Source organism: Choloepus didactylus, chromosome 18, assembly GCF_015220235.1.
Source record: "Choloepus didactylus isolate mChoDid1 chromosome 18, mChoDid1.pri, whole genome shotgun sequence".
NCBI classification, from domain to species: Eukaryota; Metazoa; Chordata; class Mammalia; order Pilosa; family Megalonychidae; genus Choloepus; species Choloepus didactylus.
In genome coordinates this window covers 49,535,909-49,547,982 of record NC_051324.1, presented here as the reverse complement: position 1 = coordinate 49,547,982, position 12,074 = coordinate 49,535,909, and the positions used below count along the sequence as shown (strand labels likewise).

General features: G+C 41.8%; 1 protein-coding gene across 4 annotated transcripts in view; it reads left to right on the top strand.

Moving 5' to 3' along the window:
* The window catches only part of MED24 (mediator complex subunit 24), a 48,377-nt gene that overhangs the window by 22,364 nt on the left and 13,939 nt on the right, over positions 1 to 12,074 (top strand). For 3 of the 4 annotated variants that reach the window (XM_037809426.1, XM_037809425.1, XM_037809424.1), the window contains 2 exons: positions 4,252 to 4,462; positions 4,547 to 4,629. In XM_037809426.1, coding sequence (XP_037665354.1) covers positions 4,333 to 4,462; positions 4,547 to 4,629 — 213 coding nt within the window. In that variant the 5' untranslated portion in view covers positions 4,252 to 4,332. Of the gene's footprint in view, positions 1 to 1,525; positions 3,874 to 4,251; positions 4,463 to 4,546; positions 4,630 to 12,074 lie in introns of those variants that run through there. The other variant, XM_037809427.1, reaches the window with a different exon arrangement.

Sequence of the window (12,074 nt, the reverse complement as noted above, 5' to 3'; positions counted from 1 at the left end):
GTGTGCAAGGTGCACTGAAGATGGCTGTCTGCCAGTGGCTGTCACCTCCTCTGTGTTCAGGTTTGGCTGAAACCGTAGGGAGCTGGGCTGCCATGTGCAGCCCTTGGAGTGCAGTGCTCCACCCTGCATGGTAGTTGTCCCTTGGGATTGGGCTGCTTGAGGATTAGGGAGAGAATCCCAGCACATGAGATACACTTATATTCTGCAGTGAGCCAGGCGGACCAGGAGGCAGTGGAGCAGCCCCAGTAGTAATCTGGCTTAGGGCAGGAGTGATGGGGTCTAGAGGGAGAAGATGAAGATGTCTTCCTTCCATCCTGGCTTTCCTACCACATCTCATTTTGATCCAGTCCCTAAAGATGTTGGGTAAGGGACATTTTGAAACTCTGGAGCCAGAGCTATAGAAAGGAAGTGTCTCCGGATCTACTGTACCTTTTCTTTTCTTTTTTTTTTTTTCCTATTCCAGGGGCAGAGTAGGGCATCTTGAACTCAAACACAAAGAGCTCACCTTTCCCATCTTCTTCTCCTTACCTCTCTCCCTCTCCTTGGCTTCCAACATGGACTGGTGACAGACGTGGGCAAAGGGAAAGCGAAGGGCACACTGCCTCCAAAGCAGGCATCTTGCCAGGTGCCAGGAGTCAGCCCAGGTCTGGGTTTACAGCCCCTGCCCCTGGTTGCACCATCCTCCTTCCCACCCCACTCACCCTAACCATTCCCAGTTTCTTGAAGCTTCCAGCTCTTCTCCAGATTCTGTTCATTCCCAGCTCCTGTTCCCTTCTGGGGCTCTATTGGCACAATCCGCCCCCCCTCCCTGCTTCACAGCAAAGCTTGGGTCTGTGAGGAGAGAGAGGAGTAGAGAGCAAGTGAGGATGGATAGGGACCCTCCAAGGGGATTTGTCTGACAGGCCCCTCCCTCTTAGATTTTGGTTGCCAAGGAGGCAGCAGGAACAGCCTGTTCCCTGGGCTCCCACTGGGACAGCTATGCCCAGGCTCCTCCCTCTCTCCTTCTCTTCTTTCCTCCCTCCCTTCCTTTCAGGCTGTTGCTAGGGAGCACCCCAAGATTTCTTTAGAGTCCTACCCCTAGGAACTAGAGGCTCCATACACTCTTCTGAAAAGCTTCCCCCCAAACCTGGCACTCAAGACCCCACCACACAGTGTCCTCCAGCCCTGCCAAGAAGGCTTGCACATCCCAGGCAGTTTAGGGGAGCAGGGATAGGCCCTCTGCCAGCTAGCCCTGGAACCAGCTATGTGACCCTGGCCTTGGCCCTTTTCCCTTCCTCCTCCTCTCCGCATCTCGTCTGAACCTCTTAGGCTCTGGGTAATATCACCAAGTGATGAGGTGTCCAGGAGACACCCTTGGCTCTGCAGACACAGCCCCACTCATTGGGGTGCTCTGGAAATGAGACACCATCAGCTAAGACAACCCCAAACCCAGGTGTCTCTCTCCCTTAGTGTTCTCCCAATCAAGAAGAGATGGTGGAAATGGAGGGGAGCAGGGAGAGGGAAAGGGGGATCAAAGGTCCATCAGAAATGAGACTGGGGAATTAGTAGGCCATCATCCTGACAAGAGCAAAATTACCACTTAATTCCCCCCATCAGTCACCTTTGTCCCATCAGGTGCCCTGGTCCTGGCTCATGAAGAGGGGCCTGGGGAAGGGACTGAGGTCTTGCTGAGCTTTGCTTTTAGCAGCTGAGGTGAGAAGTGGAAAAAGAAGACAGCTTCTCCAGGTTGTCTTTAAGGTTTATCCTACCTCTATTCATTTATCAACATTTTTTTTTTGAGCATTTCATATGTGCCAGATATTGGATCCCCCAAACTTTTCCAGCTTCTGTTTTTGCTTTCCCATGAAGCGCCCTCATGCCTCCCTTTGCCAACAGGAGAGAGGAGTGGAAGGACGGTCTCTGTTCCCATCAGAGTCGGCATCCCTCCCACAGGAGTTGAAGGCAAAGATGGAAAGATGGATCATTCTGGTGTTTAGGCAGAGTTTAGGTAGAGGGGCTCTAAGGGCCTGGAGGGAGGAGGGGTGCAAAGAAGTAACAGGCTGGCCCCCCTTCTCTGTTATTGACCCCCTCTGTGCTGGGGGTGTGGAGAGGGAAAGCGTCCTCCAGGGTGTTACAGAGGAAACTACTCAGGATTGGTTCAAATTCTGCCTTTTACTGTCCTGGTCAGTCTCTTTCTGGATGTCTCATGGGGGTAGTGGGAAGACAGGGACAGGGAACTGCAGGGGACTCAGGGGCTGTGCTTGAGGTGAGGCCACCTTCCAGGCCCCTCCTCACTCATCTCCTCTCCCAGATGGCTAGAAAGCAGGGATTTCGATTTGGGGACTGATGGGGGGAGGAAAATGGTTTGGAGCCAGCTGCGTATGTAAGTGTGTGGGATGAACGCTCTTTCTCTTCCCTTCCACCTGCTGCCAATTAACTTCCCATAGTGGTGAGAACCCAGGCAAGCTTCCAAAGCAAGATGTTCCTGTTGTGGGGGTGGGGGGCTGGGGAGTGGTGGTGACTCGGTTTCCCTATGGAGAGAAAGGAAGCGGAAACCCTCTATGCCATGTATGCATGACAAGTATTTCAGTCTATCTGGACTTTTGGGTCTAGACTCTTGCTACTTTTCCTCACATACTTTCTAGCCTAGAGTATCCCCTTCCCCTTGGGTACCCCAAACCCCTGCTCCTCACAGCCTTTGCCCCCATCCCACCCCCACTCTGACCTAGCTCCTTTTCTGCCATTGCTCCAGATGTTGCCATGTTACTCTGCCTGGCTGGCCCCTCTTCTCCAGCCAGAGGTGGGTAGCATTTGCTTTTAGCCTTCCCTCTGCTGGGAAAGAAGGGCTAATGCCAGAAGGCTTGGACATTATTATCTACAATAGGGCTCCTTAGGATGAGCAAGATATTAAAAATCTTTTTTTAATAATTAGCTTTTACTTTTAGAATAGTTTTAGATTTATAGAGAGATTGCAAATATAGTCAGAGGGTTCCCACACAATCCACACCCAGTTTCCCCTTTTTTTAACATCCTACATTAGTATAGTACATTTGTTACAATTAATGAACAAATATGGATCCATTATTAATAACTAAAATCCATGCTATATTCAGATTTTCTCAGTTTTATTTAATGTCCTTTTTCCGTTCCAGGATCACATCCAAGATGCCACATTGCATTTACCTGTCATTTCACCTTAGGCCCTCTTGGCTGTGACAGTTTTTCAGATTTTTCTAGTTTTCGATAAGCTTAATCTCGGTTCCCTTCTCCCTTTCTTCCTTACTTTCCCCTGTGTTCAGCGGTATACAGGATCAGGAGATTCTGAGAAGACTCTCAGATTTGGGGGGGTGAGGCGGGGATGTGCATGTAACTTGCAGAACCTCAGTATCACTTCTGAGATACAGGTGTGAAAACGAGAACAACTCTGGTAGTCCGGGGGCTTAGGAAAACAAACAAAACAAAAGGCAAAGAAAGCGTTGGAACCGATAGCGGAACATTAACATCTTTACCGTGCCTATTAACTAGTGGGTGATGAAAGGGTGCCGGAATCTGATTTAAGTACCTGGTCGACAGTGACGTCATTGGGCGACGCATGACTGCGAGCAGCCTTTCGAGAGCCTCCCCGCCCTCCGCGTTTCTGTGATGCTCTGCTTCTAGAAGTTCTTCAAAGGAGCGAAACAGTGCAGGCCTTCTAGACTAATCCTTAGCTTCATCTCTACCCTGCACAAATGTGTTCCCAGGCCCAGAAACTACAATTCCCAGAAGACGTCATGGCGGAACCTGTCGCTTGCTGCATTTCTATTGGATCATGCTTGCTATTCCCAGCCAATAAAAAATGAGCTCTTTGACACGTGCCAAAATGGCGCTATGTAGGCTCTGGAATTGAGTTGTCCGGTAGGTTTAAATTGGAGGATTTAATGGATGAGAAGGAAATAGTGAATTACAGTTTCAGGGCTGGGAAAAATGGAGGAAGGGGGTGGAGATGGTGTATGTGTGTATTGGGGGTACTAGTGACTGAGGGTCGCATCCGGAGCTAAGGGTATAATTAAACAACCAGAAGTGGCCGAACCCCTTGCTGCCCTGGCTTTACTTCTTGTATTAGCACCCTTGATTCTTAGTACCCCAGTCCAAGAAAGGTTAGTTTAAGAGGGAAGAGCCTAACAGGGTCCCTAGTTGGCCTCCTTCCCTTTTATTCTCCTAGTTCTTCTGTCCCTTAGCTCTTCCTGTGTCTTCGTTTAATTTAACTCTGCCCTCCCCTGTCTTTTTCCTCAGAACCTCGTCTCCGCTTCTCTAGCTCGGTTTCTCACACTTCAAAGCTGGCGGCTAGCAGCCCCGCCTCCTCAGAGTGAAGTCATGAAGGTGGTGAATCTGAAGCAAGCCATTTTACAAGCCTGGAAGGAGCGATGGAGTGACTACCAATGGGCAATCAACATGAAGAAATTCTTTCCCAAAGGAGCCACCTGGGACATTCTCAACCTGGCAGGTCTGAAGTGAAATGTGAAGGAAGGACCCGAGGATTGAACCCAGAAAAATTTTAACCACTCAGTCTTTGTTTTTCCTCTTGCAGAAGCGCTGCTGGAGCAGGCTATGATTGGACCTTCCCCCAACCCTCTCATCCTGTCCTACCTGAAGTATGCCATCAGTTCCCAGGTAAACTGCCCTACCTACTCCAAACAGTGGGAGATTTTGAGGTAAAAGACTTGCAGTGCAATTGTCAGCTCACATTTCTAGGTGAATTTGAACAGATTGCTTCTTTGAGTCTCAGTTTTCTTGTGAAAATAATAATACTTCACTGTTTGTTATGAATATTACATTTACTATTCTATAAATAAATAATATGCTGAACAATGGATAGGCCTTGGGAATTTAGCTGTGAGAAGACCTTATCCCCACATGCAGGGATCTCAGCCCATAGCGCACATTTAATGGGTTATACAGACAAGTAAATACAGTCAGTCACAGGATGAGTTTAGAACAGGGTACTTTGGGAGTATGTGGGAGGTGCACCTAATCCAGTCTGAGCAATCTAGGAAGGCTTTCTGGAGGAGGGGATGTTTAAACCAAGACCTGAATGTTGAATAGGGGTTAAGCAGGCAGACTGATGAAACTGTGGAAAGGGGAGAGAAAAGCATAGGCAAAGGCTGAAAGGAAAAAATCACATGATATTGTTTAAGAATTGAAAAGAAGTTGGTATGACTAGAGTACTGGTTCTCAAACTTTTTGGTTTCTGAACTGCTTTACATTCTTAAAAATTACTGAGACCCCCCCACTGAGCTCTTGTTTATGTATATTTTTCTATCCATATTTACCATTTTAGAAATTAAAATTGAGAGTTTTTTAAATGAATTCACTTAAAAGTAATAAAATAAATTCATTACATGTCAATATAAAAAATATCTTTATGAAAAATAGCCGTATTTTCCAAAACAGAAAAATATTATTGAGGAAAGTGATATTGTTTTACATTTTTGCAGTTCTCTTTAATGTCTGGCTTAATAGAAGATAGTTGGATTCTCACATCTGCATTCAGTTGTCACGATATGCTATTTTGGTTCAAGTATAGAGTAAAATATGGCCCCACGCTTAAGGTATTTAGTTAGAAAAGGGAAGATTATTTTAACGAGCTTTTTAGACAACTTGTATATTCTTTGAAACTACATTAAAAATCAGTAGGTGATGTGAAACCATATCGATGAACTTTATATAGTCTGCTACATTAAAATACATTGTGCATGTACCTGCCGGTGCACTCTCTCTCTCTCTCCCTCTCTCTCTCTCTCTCTCTCTCTCTCTCTCTCTCTCTCGCACTTTGAATGTATTTTCTACCAATGTGTGATTTTGTAACATCATGAATTGGTCATTTAGAAAGTACAGGCTACTGAGTTATAAAGATATTCCACTTGTTGACACATTTCGTTATACAATATCATCACATGGCATGGAGTCTCTGGTAAACTCCACTGTTCAATTGTGAGAGAATGTGAGTGAAAAGGGCAAATAACATCTCAGTAGTATTTTTAAAAAGAATTTTGACCTTGAGGACCTCTTGAAAAGCTCTTGGGGATCTTTGGGGGTCCCTGGACCTTACCTGGAGAACTGCTGGGCTAGTATATCAAGTTCAAGGAGGAGACTGGTTTGGAGAGAGAGATAGCAGTTAGGTCAAAAAGGACCTGGTGGGTGATACTAAGGAGTTTGTACTTTATCCCTGTATAATAAGTAATCATATAAAGGGGTTTAAATGGGGAAATCCTGATAGGATTTGCTTTTAAAAAATTAATATATAATAAATGCCCAGATCTTATGTTCAATTTGATAGTTTTTTAAAAAAATTTTATTGTGGCAAAACCAGTTGGATGAATTTTAACAATTGTATATACCCATGTCACCAGCATCCAGAATAAGATCTAGAACATTTCCTTTCTCCCAGAAAGTTCTCTTGTGCTCTTTCAGTCCATCATCTTCTCCTACATCCACTAAATTATTTCTGTCACCATAGTTTAATGTTGCCTATATTTGTATTTCATGGAAATGTATACAGTCTGTCTTCTTTCACTTAACATAATGTGTTGGGGATTCATCTGATTGTTGCGTATGTTAGTAGTTTGTTCTTTTTTTTATTGTTGAATACTTTTCCAGAGTTGACACATAGTTCTTGTACATCCTTTTTCCTCTTGGCAGTATGTCTACTTTCCATGATAGTACATATCCATGTACCTTATTTTTTTTTAAACTGCAGCATAATGTTCTGTCTGTGCTATGATTTAGCAAGTTCCCCAATAATAGGCATTTAGGTTGTTTTTAATTTTCTGCTGTTATAAATAGCACTACACTGAACATCCTTATATCCACCTTTCTGCATGTCTGAGAATATTTTTCTGTTCTAGAAATAGAATTGCTGGTTTGAAGAGTACACACATAATAAATTGTAGTAGATCCTGAAACTTGCCCTTAAAAAAGGATTGTGTTAGTTCACACCCCCTCCAAAGTGTTTGACAGTATTTTCTCACACCTTTGCCACCCTGCTAAATAGACTCCTTTTAATTTTTTCCGGAGAAGCAAAACATTTTATCTTCTTTTAATGTGCATTTCCTTGATTATGATGTTAAGCATATTTTTTTCCATGTTTATTGGCTTTCTATATATCTTCTGTGAATTACTTATGTATATCATCTGCCCATTTTTCTATTGTTTGTTTTCTTTATTGATTTTTTGGTAACAGTTCTGTTGAGATATAATTTTCATACCATAGAATTCACCCAATTAAAGTATACAGTTCAGTCATTTTTAGTATATTCACAGAGTTGTGCATCCATCACCACAATCAATTTTAGAACATTTTCATCACCCCCCAAAATTCTTTTTTTTTTAATTGGAGAAGTTTTATGTTTACAGAAAAATCATGCAGAAAATACAGAGTTCTCATATACCCACTTCCATTATTAACTTTTTACATTAGTGTGGTATCTTTGTTACAATTGATGAGAGAATATTATTATACTTACACTATTAATTATAGAACACAGTTTGCATTAGGGTTCACTGTTTGCATTGTATAATGCACTGTGTGTGTGTGTGTGTTTTTTTTTTTCTTTTAAAGTCTAGAAACATATAGCCACCTAAAATTTGACCATATGCAGACATGTAATTCAGTGGATTTGGTAATTAGCAGGAGGAGGGGAGTGAAGGAGAGGAAGAAGCCAAGGATAAGTACCTAGGTTTCTGGTTTGGGCAACTGGATGGCTGATAGGATCATTAGGAAACAGTGGAAGAAGAGTAGGATTATCTTAGGGTTGGGATGCGGGTAATGGGTAGAGATGACATGTTTGATTTTGGTGTTGTTAAATTCAAAGTGCCTTTGTGGGCTTTCAAAGAGAATATACTCAGCAGGTAGTTGGACATATATGTCTGGAACTCAGAAGGAAAGGTCTAGACTGGAGATATTGATTTAGGAGTCATCAGTTGCAGGTGATTATTGAAGGGATGGACGTGGGGTGTAATTGCTCAGAAAGAGTATGGAGAGTAAGCAAAAAAGTGACCTAAGCTAATTTCCTGAGGAACCAATCATATTTAAGGAACGTGCATAGGAAAATAATTCCTCATAGGAATCTGAAAAGAAGGAGTCAGAAATGGAAGAAGAAAAGCAAGGGAGTCTTCTGTTAAGAGAAGCCAAGGGAAGAGGGATTGAGCAATGAGGGAGGAGTATTTATTGGCACCAGATGCTGCAAAGAGGTCAGGTAAGATCAAACTGAGAAGTAGCCATTGGGTTTAACAACAGCAAATTGGTTGATGGCCTTACTGAGCAGTTTCATGGAGTGCTGAGAACAGAAAAGTGATTGGAGTCGGTTGCAGAGTGAATGGAAGATTGGGGAGGTAGAGACAATGAGTGTAGAAAACTCTTACATATCAGAAGAACAGGAGAGAGAAGATGGTGACTAAATGAAAATGTAGGGTCTGTGGGAAGCCTAGAAGAATCTTGAGATGCGTAAACAATGACGGGAAAGGCAAGAGGGAGCAGCAGTCAAGAGAAAGAAATATATTAAATCTGTATGAAAGACCTTTGTGACCTGTAAAGTGCCATGCAGCTGTTTTTTTCTCCCTGTGGAGTCAAGAGGCTCTTTGGCCCGGTGCTGTGCATGTAGAGGGCACTCAGGAGTAGTTGGGGGTGTTGAGTGTGAGGCAGAGCAGAGAGGATTAGAGAGCCGCTGTGGGGTCATGGTGTTACTGATGCTTGGTCTGGGCTCGGCACTCATGGACTGAGCTGCACAGATGGTCTCTGGCCTCTGGGGCCTTGTGGCCATCTAGAGCTTGTAGGTTGATGGAAATATTAAGACTGAAATAGGTTAAATCCTACTGTGAAAAACAGTTCACCATGTGGAAAGTATTTTTAGGTCTTTTGAGTGGCGGTGCTTTATTGATAGGGTTAGCAAAAACCTACTTAACAGAATTCTGAAGTGAAGACCATAAGTTCATTTTAACAAATGCTATCCCTCAGAAAACACAGAATTTGGGATTTCTATTCTGGTAGTTTGGGGTCAGTTTCTAGTGGGAACACCCAGCTCCCCCTACAGGTTGGTATCCAGTAAGGGTCAATTCTTTGCCAAGCTCTTGCTATGGGGACATCAGTTATAAATAAACAAACCCTCTCCTGGAATGTTATGGTCATCCTGCCCAGGCAGGCGCCCAACTTTCTGTTCACTGTCAGACACTAGCTGTGGTTTCACAATATGTCCCACTGATAGTGGCATTAAACACTAATCGTATATTTAAGCCTTCTCTGTGTTTTGCTCCCATTCATGCAAGAATACTAGTTAAGGGTGTCTGACGAGAAAGCAGTCTGTTCATGTGATGAAGAAATTATTCATGGAGGGAATTACCAGGCTTGTAAAATCCACCATAATGAGGTCGCTGAGGCTGACTTAGCTTTCTTCAAGCTTTGGGGATTGTCACTCCTCTAGTGGAGCTGGCCCTTGAGGCAGGTGATTATCTTAACAGTTTCTGTCTTTGTATTCTGTTTTGGTGTATTTTGCCTCTGATTTTGAGTACACTGTGGTAAGTATTTTATATAGTATTTTTCATATTTTATCAGCATGCTTTAAGTATTTTTAAAAATATGAAAACTTAAAAAGATTTGCTGTAGGGTTTAATTTCATTCAAGGCAAAGAATTTTTTTCCCTTTGAAATAGATGTCCAGTCTTATGAGGGCGATGAATAGGTTTTATTAACAGAGATTTGCTTTCACGTTAACATTTTTCAGAGTGCATCTAGTTAAGAGAATCCATCAATTCAAAGCAATAAAAACTTACTAAGGAGGACCTCCTAAGTGCCAGGCCCTGGACTAGGTGCTAGAAAAATGGAAATTTAACATTGTCTCTGTCCATAGGGTACTCACTGTTCAGACAGATTTTCCCCAAATGTATTTTGGAAATACTAGTTAAGTGAGACTCCTTGTTCAAGTAAGTTTGAAAAGTATTGCTTGCTTTATCTTAGAGATTGTCATTGTATACAGGTATATTATAGTTCTGAGAAGTCCAACAGTAAAGAAAACTCTGTGTTAAATGTTTAATCCAGGGTTTCTCAAATTAATTTCAGACAGAAGCCGTGTGTTTGTGTTTGTGTGTGTAAAGTCTAACATCTTAATGAAACTCTGGAATAACATAGACGTTTCTTTCATGATAGCAATGTTCTGTATCTGTGCTGTGCAATATAGAGTTCATTATAAGGGTATAGCACTTTGCAAATAAATATCTGGTTTAGTTGTAACAAAGCACTGCCAGAAAATTTAACTATTTTATAAAAACATTAGTTAAATACAATTCGCTGAGCTCCTGATGTCGTGGGATAATACCTCTACTGAGGAATCTAATAGTGAGGATGCTGACTCCTCTCTATGCTACTCTCGTATTTTCTGTTCTAATAGTAAAAAACCAGTTATTCCTTCTGATATGGAAGCATATTTAACAGAACTTTTACCTAAAAATACTCAAGTACAATTTCCAAATGATAAAAAGTGGAAAGGCCTTACTATAATAACTGGGACAGATGTTTCATACCCTTCAAGTCCCATATTAGAAAATTATACTGAAGGAGAAGCTAAACAGTTAAAAGGACTGTGAATGTTTCCAAGAAAGCAGAAAGGCCCTCTCAACCTTCTTAGATACAGATAACATGTAATCACCTAGTCCTCTGTGAAAACAGGATGGACTGCAGCCGTTATGTTAATCATAGAGAAGTCATAAATAATGTAGCAAGGATGAATACAGTCCTAGTCAAATGTATGTTTATCGATATGATGTAATGGCTAAATTAATCAATAGGATAAAATGAAAAAAACTAGATTAACAAGTTAGAGACAAGTAATAGTAATCTGTTTTCTAATTTTTAGTCTTTATACAAGTAAAAGTATGTTATATTGCTCTTACAGAAATCATAGCTTAATTAGTAAAAATATTTTTAGTAGAGTTTTACAGGCATTCAAGGCTAAGTCTTAGATAACGCTGTGGATACCCTCCTTTGGTCTTGAACCACTCATGTTCACAATGCATCATGTATACTCTTGGTTTAAATGTAAAAATAGAATATGATCTGATTGAACGTAAACCAAAAGTGCTATAAATTCTCTGTAACTGGGACAAAGGGGAGCTCTCTGATCTGTGTCCAGCTGCATCTGGAGGAGCCGGGGGGCTCCCAGCTCCCAGGCTTGGTAATGTATCAATTAATTTTTACATTGTAAACTTGTTCCTTTTACCTTAAGTGATCCTTTAGTAAAAATGTCTTAAAGGTGAATTCTTGTCTTGAGTGCTCTTTACTTTTAAACTGTTGTCTGTCCCTATACTCTTAATTGAATGGGAGGTTACTTGATGAAGCCCAAACCAACTGAATCACGACCTAATTAGTCTCAGCCCTTTTCTAATGGAGATCATAGGTTTGAGGTGTAAAGAGACAAACCTATGACACTGAGCACTTGAAATGTAGCTAGTATGACTGAGGAACTGAAGTTTTTACTCTATTCAATTGTAATTAACTTAAATTTAAACAGCCACATGTGACTAGTGACTTCCCTTCTGGACAGGAAAGCTTTGGAAGAAACTTCAGGAAATGGTCATCTAAGAATGTGTTTTATTTCTCCGGTCTACAGACATTATCAAGAAGTTTGTGATGATCATTGAGTAAAAGAGCCCTTGTTCTTAGGTGCTCCTTATTTAGTGTGAGTGACAGGCACTCTTATGTGTGGTGAATGTAATGAAAGATTTCAGCTTTGGGCTGGAGGTTGGGGTAGGAGTTGATTAGGAAGGTGTTTGGAGGAAGTGTAGTAAGTCCTAGAGAAAGTAAGATTTTATGTAATGAAATTTACTACCTTGAAATATTTAGTATGAGAAATGTTTGCCTCTAGTTCTTGTCCAAATAAAAATCACTCTTCTTAACAGAAGCTGTAGGAGCAAAGTACCATATCCTCACTCTTGCCTACTTTTCCACCCACCAGCAGGCAATTAACCCTTGTTTATGGTTGACATGAATAGCATATGAATGTGAAATGTGGCACCTTTTACTACCCCCAAATAAGCTTCTCAGTGAATTTATGCTGATGATATCACTTG